Below are 9,156 nucleotides of genomic sequence, written 5' to 3' on the forward strand. Positions count from 1 at the left end.
TGTGTTTACTTGTGTATTTGTTTGTCTTTGCTCTTATTGTAGATAATGCTGCTGCTGTAATAAGGAAATTTCCCCGCTGTGGGATGAATAAAGTCTAATCTTAACCGATTATTACAGTTAGTCCTCACACCATCACTAATGGAGTGCCACAGGGGTCTATTCTCAGCCCATTGCTATTTGCATTGTATGCACATAACATACACATAGATATACCTCCTAATGTGTACTTCAATGTCTATTTTTATGCAGATAATACATATATATACCTTGGAATCCTCCCCAACTCAGGCTCTAATTCATTATTAGTCTGAATTCAATTATTTTTCTGTTGATGGACTAATTGATTAGTCAAAAATTCGCTGCAGCTTTATGCTGAAGTATATAATATTATATCATATTATATAACACAGATACTTAGCAATCTGGCTTAACAGCACATTGTCTATTCAACATTTTATTCAAACATTTTAAATGAAATAAGTCTTTCTGTATAGAACTAAAAGATATCGTCTTAACAGTGAAACCATACCATTTGGTTAATCATTTCCCTTCAGGGAGCAAACAAGTTAAAGTTGAAGTTTGTCTGCACTCGATTAAAGAGATATTTTCTACTATCATCACAACTTCAGCAGCTGAGCCTTGTTCATCATAGTGCATGACATTTTATCACCATGTTTTTGAATTACTTTCAGAAGCTAGTAGTAAGCTTTAATCAATACGTTAGAAATAAATGGAAAAATTGTGAATACCATTTAACCTGTCACCCATTTAAACAACCTTACTTGATGGTATTTTCCTGTGTTAGATTCTTATTTTATTCTAGATTCTAATTTAAATGCTAAAAAAACATGCTCAAGACAAGGTAACTGATAATTGAGGTGTTGTGTTTATGCAAGCATGACAAGTCAATAACAGACAAAAAGAACATGAACTCAAAATATTAAGTTACATTGAGACTTTAAAATAGCAAAAAACAATGCTTTTAATTCCTCTATGAAGATGCAGCAGTTAGATCAAAGACTTGAAGTTGTATTGTTTGGTGAGTCCTTACCACTGAGTCTCACATCTGGCCTGCGGTTCAAATTGTCATATTCATCCTCATCGTCCATCAGTTTGGAGTACATCCCCTCGCAGGCCAGGGAGCTCCCGTTGGTCGACATTACAGCAATGTTAGAAACTAAAGTATTGAAATTAAGTGTTTAAAAAGTATCAGTGCTGATTGAAAGTGAGAAACAAACTCCCCGTCAAGCTCTGAGTCAGGGCCCTTGGCTGCTCTCTCCCTGTTTCAACAGTGTATGTCATCCCAGGTTTCAACACACTGGAGTCAAGCACCACGGAGCAAGTCAAATGCAATCCCGTTATATGTTTCAAAATAAAAGCCCTAATAATGCACATGTGCTGCCCAAGTTTAGTTCACTACATTAAAAGTAGTAAAATCACAGTAAAAGTGTTTAGTTTAAAGTCCTGCATTCAAAATGTTTCATAAGTAAAAGATGAATACAGGCTAGGCTACTCATTTTGCAGGTAAGAATGCATGGCCCCTATCAGTGTCATATTATTAGCCCATTTATTAAATAATTAAATATTAAATACTGGACTGGATGTACATAATTGCCGGCCATGTGCCTGATTCGGTGTATTTTCGTTCGTGGCTAACAAGCTAAATGCTGAAAATGGCAAGTTTTGTAGAATGTTTGCACCCCCGAGGTTATAGCGCTGCACAAGACAATTGAGGTTGGTTGTCTGAAATGCAAACAACCCAAAGCATGTTTTCTCCTTTCCCAGAATGCATCAGTGGTGTAAACTTTACTCCACTACTCTGTGGAGAAATATAGGTTGTTTAAAACAATGTATACTATAACATGTTTTTTTCCATTTGGTTGATTACACTCAAATCCTGTTTTTTTTCCTCCTGTTTCCAAAATTCTCAATTCAGATTTTGATGGAGAATGGGGATGTTACTGTGCATCACAAGGGAAAATAAACAGTTCTCCCACTGTTATTTTATAATAGGAATAACAAATACTCATAATTACATACACACTATATTTACCTAAAAACACACTGCAGGTATTCACTGATTTATATAAAGAAAAGACTTTTTTTAAAGTATGAAACAGCATAAAAGAAAATTGTATTTACCACCATTCATTGTCAAAGTGAATGTAACCCAATGGAACAAAACAGAAGATATCTACTTGACTTTTATTATGAAGGCCAACTTGTAAGTTTTCTGTACTTGTGGTGGCTTGAAGTCACTCTCTTGTGCCACAATATTTACCCAGGCCTCTGCCGTTCTGACCTTTATTTACTTTAGAGGATTTATTGGAATATACAGTATGTTTTCCAGAACGTGTGTGTCATGTTGTGTTTCTTTCTAACAGGGCTTGTTAAGACAAGTCAAAGTCTCTCCTTGGTGGATCAAACTTATTCAAGCCTCTTCCCCCGGACTGTGTGGACATGTATATACTGAGATTTACTGACATCTTCATGAGACCCTTGTTTGCTTAGATTCAATGCAACATGCAGTAGGTCATAGGTGTATGCAAGATATTCCTGGATGCAGCCGCATAGAGAGAGGCATTCTATCCAGATTTTAAGATGGAAGATTGAAGATTTGTCATTCCACAGTACACTGTGATGCGAAATGACGTGTAAGTTCACAACTTAGGAAAAGAAATACAGCCCAGAAACAATTAAAAACACCGTAGAAAAAGTCAAGATGTTTAGCTATAAACATGATAATAAATAAATGCTGATGTGTGTGCGCAGAGCCTGTATAGTTATAAATATACCAAGTCTAGAAAACCGAAAAATATAATTATAGATATCTAGATATATACAGTTTAAGCCACACTACCACTGGAAATAGTGTTTTCTTTAGACTTTATTTAAGAAGTGTATTTTGGAACCTACTCGTAAAGAGTAGTTTCTGATGTAGGTTCCAATGTGGCTCTTGCTCAATCCAACACCCGCTGAATAACGTGTGTCACGTCTTGCCTTTTTTCCCAAAAGGCCGCATTGTGTCCTGTCCTGAACGTCTGCTTACCGACTTCCAGTAGTTTGTATTCTCACCTCGCTGCAGTGACTGAAGTGTACTCCGTGAAACACAGATTTTCAGCTTGGCATTAAGATGGTGTTAAACATGTTATGGCTTTAGAGTTTTTAGTGTTTGGTTGTTGCACCTCCTTGTTCCGGGATGGGGTTTATAATTCGTTGGCTGTGTTTTTTTAGCTGAAAGAAATGACAACAGTGTTTTTATCTATCCAACTAGATTTAAATTTGATGATTCAACAACAACCAGATAGAAAGAAATTTATTGATCCCAAAAAAATGGGAAATTCCAGTGTCGCAGCAGCAACATATCAGACACACAGCACACATACAGAATATACTGTACAAGAAATAACAGGATACAATGTAAGAAGAAATTTAAAATTTATACAAGTTGGGAATAACAATAAAAGTGTACAACTACTATTGATAAAGCTGTAGATAATGTAAATAGTGTATGTAAATATTGTGCGAGTTAGTGCAGTAAAAAAAAAACTAAAACTAAAACCTTGAGTTAAAGAATATGAAAAAACTTGGAAATAAATCAGCAAATATTTGATAGAAATTAAGTCTGGTCTTTAAGAAAGGTTCTTCTCTTACACGTGTGCAATGTCACTTTTGGACCAGAAGATGTCACCGTTAAATAAAGTATTCAACTTTGAACCTCCAGCGACAGCTTGGCCCACATGGGATCATGTGTGCAACAGAGTGAAACTCCCACAGACCACAGTTGTACTGTTACAGTAACTCAAATCTGAAGATTATGTTGGTTTCCTTTTTCAGTTCCTACAAACCCATCTGCACCTTCTCTTCCAACTCAGCCTGGCAGGTTGATTTTGGATATACAGCAATAATACAACCTCCTCATGGTTCAATGATAACATATGTATAGCTGGGTAGTTGTAGTATAGTTATATTAATATTGTAATAACATGATAATAATGAAATTCATTCACCCTTTATGTTCCAAATATTTACCTTTTGTTTCAAGGTAATACTTTACAAATGATTTGTTTAATCTTGTGTCTTCTTACCTGGAAACATGTACCATAGTTTCTGTGTAATAACCATGAATCAGTGGTGGAAAATGCAAAATTGACTGTTTCTATTTAACTACATGGTAATGTAAACAGAGGCGTAGATATTACCTTTACTAAGATCCACAGCTCATACTCAAAATACTTGAATTAACCCTTTAATGAATTTACCCTTTTAGGTTATTTTGTTTAAAAACATATCTTTTGTAAAAACTTGATCACGGTGTGTCTACCTTTTGTTGTGAAGTGTGTGTGTGTGTGTGTGTGTGTGTGTGTGTCTGTGTGTCCTCAGTGAAGTGTATCAGTCATCATTATCAGAGTGAAACCAGTAGTAGCAGAGTCCAGTGAGTCAGGACAGGACTAGGAACACTGGTCTCTCCTCAGTGTCTTGAGACGGAGTCTGGGAGCCCTGGGAGGGCCTCACAGGTCACAGAGCCCACCGTCTCACTGGTCGCAGGGAGAATCAGGGTGTGCTCGGCTGTAGTGCCGTCCTTCCCCAGCACCCCGGGCTCCTGATCCGTCCCAGCGCTGAAGCTGCTGCTGCGTCCACCTTCCAGGCCAGTCTCAAGTCTGAGGGGTAGCCTTGCTGGCCAGGCACATGAGCGTGGCCTTCCCTTCAGCACTCCTCACTGAGGGGGCAGCACCGTCAGGGGGGGGGGCAACTCGACCCACTGCAGAGAAGAGGAGAGAGACAGAGAGAGATTAATAAAGGTCAAATGGGTCCACTAACCTTCAGCCTGTGGCTGCAGCAGAGGAGGCTCCTGTAGTTTGTGGTCTTCCTCAGTTTGGATCAAACCTGGTCTAAAAACGTTTCACTTCCCTCTCTGAGCTCAGTAGCCATGGACAGACAGGCATCCACTGCTGAACGTGGACAACAGACAGGTTCAGTACTAAGTAAAGATGAAACTAAACTTCAGAGTTTATACTCAAATAATACACATAAGATGGAGATTGTGAGGTTTTACTGGTTTTAAATTTCTTACACATTTCTTGTCCAAACTAAAACCTCATGACTGGTATTTCTTTGTTGTGTCAGTGTTAAGCAGGAATATCACTGACAGTCAGGCTTCAGTACTGAAAAATCCAATAAAGATTGGAAACTATTTAATACATTTTTGAATAAAGTATTCTCATAAATAGAGTCAATAGCTTCAGAACATTATTCGTGGGGAGAAAGGATGGACTACTTTCACATCTAACACTGAACAAAGATTATCTGGCAGAGTCTTGAGCCAGAAATAAAAACTTTATGTTTACACAAATATTTCTTCAGACAGGGTAATGGTGATAGTTTTCTCCAACAACGGATAAGACTTTAGAAAGTTTAGAGCACAAGATGATTCATCGGAGTGGTTTTTGTCGGGTTAACGATGCTGAAACCTTAATGAATCAATGCTAATCATATTACATTTAAAAACATCGACAAAAACAAAACTGCTTTTTAATTATGATGTCAAATGGAAAAAATAAGATTTGAGTGGTTAAAGGAGTTGAAATGTACTTAAGTTAACATCCAGTCTGTTTCCTCCACCGAACGTGTACCACAGTGATACAAAGTCATTGAGCCCGTACAAAAAACCTCTCACTGTAGAGACAAGGCTCTCTGACTTTGACACAAACAAACTCACCAAACACATTCCTAGTTCACACTTATATCTTAGAACGGTTAAAGGTTTAAAGATACACAACCTGTAAAATGTTCGAACATTTTCATTGTGAATTGTTAAATATCTACAAACTATATTTCTCCTTCAGAGAAACTAATTGAAACGAGTTTTTCTAAAAGAAATCTTTCCAATAAATTCTGCCAAACGTTATCAGAACACACTGTTTATTGTAGATCATGATGAATGATAAATATAATTGTGTGTAATTTGTCCCACAGTGAGTTGTGTTGTGTGGTAGTGAATTGAGAGAGAAATAACTAAAAATTCTGGAAGACTTTTTCGCATCAAACCAAACTAAAAGACATTCAAAGAGCAGGAAAACATTCCTAATCAATACTCTGATAAAGTGATGTCCATTGATAACAGCATCATCAGAGTAATCCAAGTCCTGTTGGAGTCAGTCAGAGCATTTCCTAGAGAGCCACCTTGCTCAGCAGCACCATGCTCCAGTGCTCTACTGGGATCTTATAGTCCTGAGAGAGTTGGACACTGGAGGATGACAGCTGTCCTTCATGACACAGAGACACAAGAAATCCTCCTCATCAAAAACATGACTTTGATCTCCGTCCTCATCTGGACTCCTCTGCTGTGCTTCACAGGATAAGCCAAGAGATCAAACTCCTCTCCCTATGAACATCCGTCCCTCTGAAATGAAGCCGACTAAACCCATGACGCTGTTTTTGTTTTTGTCTCTGTGTCCTCAGAGTCCAGAGGACAGGTCCAGTGACTCAGCCTGGAGCGTGAGCTCTGCTCTGGGAGGCTCCGTCTCCATCAGCTTAGGACAGTGAGGCTGTTTATGGCTCAACTTTTAGCCTGTACCAACAGAGAGATGGAGAAACTCCTAAACTGCTCATTTACTATGCGTAGACTCAGCAATCAGGGATTCCAGATCGTTTTTACAGGCAGTGGATCAAACTCTGACTTCACTGACCATCAGTGGAGTCCAGACCTGAAGAGCAGCAGTTTACTACTTCAGAGTTATCACAGTCAGTGGGTGTTCACCAGTGAAAAGCGTGTACAAAAAACTCCTCATCAGACTGAACAGAACTTAACTGACTGCTGCGCTGGAAAGCTACTGCCGAAGATACACTTCACTGAGGACACACACACACCCACACACACACACACCACACACACACACTATAAAATTGACATACTACACTTTCCATCTTCGAAAATATATTACTTCATTGTTTACCTAAAACAATGATGTGTAAAACAACAGACAAATCCAAATCTTGGGGTTATTTTGACTCTGACCTGATTTTAACAGCCCGATTAAGTCAGTAAAAACTGTTACTTATCACATCACAAAATATCAGGGGTAAAAGGACTTATGTGTCAACAGGATTTGGAAAATCTGTCCATGCTTTTATCTTCAGTAGACTTGACTACTGCAACGGTGTCTTTACAGGTATTCCTAAAAAGTCTCTTAAACAGCTGCAGCTGATTCAGAACGCTGCTGCACGAGTCCTCACCAACACCAAGAAAGTAGATCACATCACTCCAGTCCTGAAGTCCTGACACTGGCTTCCTGTGCACCAAACAGTAGATTTTCAAATACTCCTGTTGGTTTATTAATCATTAAACGGTTTAGGACCAATTTACCTTTGGAATCTGCTAGTAAACTATGACCCACAGAGATCTTTAAGGTCATCAGGGACAGGTCTGCTTGCCGTCCCCAGAGTCGGGACTAAAAGCTGCGTTCAGGTTCTATGCTCCACATATCTGGAACAACCTTCCAGTAAACTGTAGGTCAACACCTAATCTCAGCTCTTAAAAATCAAAGCTGAACACCTTTCTTTTTAACACGGCCTTTTGCTAATACATCACACTCCATTGTGAATTCACTCTTGCATTTAATCTACTTTTCATTCTATTTAATTCTGTATTTATTGTATTTATTGATGTATTAACCACTTTCAATGTGTTTGTATGACTTTTACTGTGTTTTGGTGTTTTATGTGAAGCACTTTGAATGCATTGCTGCTGAACTGTGCTATACAAAAAACGTGCCTTGCTTGCAAGACGTTAATGTCCTTTACCTCTTATATTTCTCACTGATCCGTCATCTATGGATTCATAACGTCGTCAGCGTCAGTATCAAGCATGTGTTCAGAGTCCAGCACAATACGATCTGTTTTATGCAGATTACTTAATTTAACAATATATAGGGTTAGTTTTTTTCTTAAAGGCCTATTGTATCAGGAATTAAAGCATGTTTTCTGGCTCCTATTACTCCCTCTTAAACTCTGTTTTTAATCCTTACTGAATGACTAATCTGTCAACCTGTTGGAATCCACAAACTAATGTTTCTAAACTCATAATACATTATCACAATTGCACCATTGTTCTACCATGTATGAATGCATGATGGACAACAGAATCCTTGTTGGTTATATATGTATGGCTGAGATTTAAAAATAGAAGATGTATTCCATCCTTCTCAAAACCATTTAATTTTTTACCATGACTCGTCATCTCAGCTGAAAAGTGGCTTTACTCTCTTTACAAGCACTGATGACATTTTAATGGAAAATAACAAATGCATTTAAACCTGCACCCCTTAGACGTGTTGTATGGTAGTCAATGTCAACCATTCTGGCCTAACCTTCTTCTTTGTATGTTTCTACATACGTGTTGTACGTGAAACACCCTGTCCCTGTTGGAGTCAGTCAGAGCATTTCCATAGAGAGCCACTTTGCATCAGCAGCACCATGCTCCAGTGCTCTGGGAGACTTTATAGTCCTGAGAGTTGGACACTGGAGGACTGACAGCTGTCCTTCATGACAACAGAAGACACAGAAATCCTCCTCATCAAAAACATGACTTTGATCTCCGTCCTCATCTGGACTCTCCTCTGCTGCTGCTTCACAGGTAAAGTCCAGAGAATCAAACTCCTCTCCTCTATGAACATCCGTCCCTCTGAAATGAAGCCGACTAAACCATGATGCTGCTTTATGTTTTTGTCTCTGTGTCCTCAGAGTCCAGCGGTCAATACACAGTGACTCAGCCTGGAGCAGTGAGCTCTGCTCTGGGAGGCTCTGTCTCCATCAGCTGTAGAGTCAGCCCTAAAGTTTTTTTTGGGGGTTCAAGTGGAAAACATTACTTGCACTGGTACCAACAGAAAGAAGGGGACACTCCCAAACTAATAATTTCCAGAGCGATGAACGAGCTTAGGGATTCAGGTCGCTTTACAGGCAGGGATCAAACTCTGAATTCACTCTGACCATCAGTGGAGTCCAGACTGAAGATGCAGCAGTTTACTACGTCAGAGTCTTCACTATCCCAACAGTCAGTGGGGGTGTTCACACAGTGAAAAGCGTCGTACAAAAACCTCCCTCAGTCAGACTGAACAGAAACTGAACTGACTGCCTGCAGCTGGAAGTATGCATTGA

At 38.9% G+C, this 9,156-nt stretch overlaps 1 protein-coding gene and 1 pseudogene across 1 annotated transcript in view; both read right to left on the bottom strand.

The window, feature by feature from the left end:
* The window catches only part of LOC116701489 (CD209 antigen-like protein C), a 10,506-nt gene extending 9,183 nt beyond the window's left edge, over positions 1-1,323 (bottom strand). Inside the window, exon 1 of the mRNA XM_032535218.1 lies at positions 1,052-1,323. Coding sequence (XP_032391109.1) covers positions 1,052-1,160 — 109 coding nt within the window. The 5' untranslated portion in view covers positions 1,161-1,323. The remainder of the gene's footprint in view (positions 1-1,051) is intronic.
* A 3,128-nt stretch (positions 1,324-4,451) lies between these two features.
* Positions 4,452-9,156, bottom strand: part of LOC116701490 (immunoglobulin kappa light chain-like) — a 37,286-nt pseudogene continuing 32,581 nt past the window's right edge.

Source organism: Etheostoma spectabile, chromosome 14 (genome assembly GCF_008692095.1).
Source record: "Etheostoma spectabile isolate EspeVRDwgs_2016 chromosome 14, UIUC_Espe_1.0, whole genome shotgun sequence".
Classification (NCBI taxonomy): domain Eukaryota; kingdom Metazoa; phylum Chordata; class Actinopteri; order Perciformes; family Percidae; genus Etheostoma; species Etheostoma spectabile.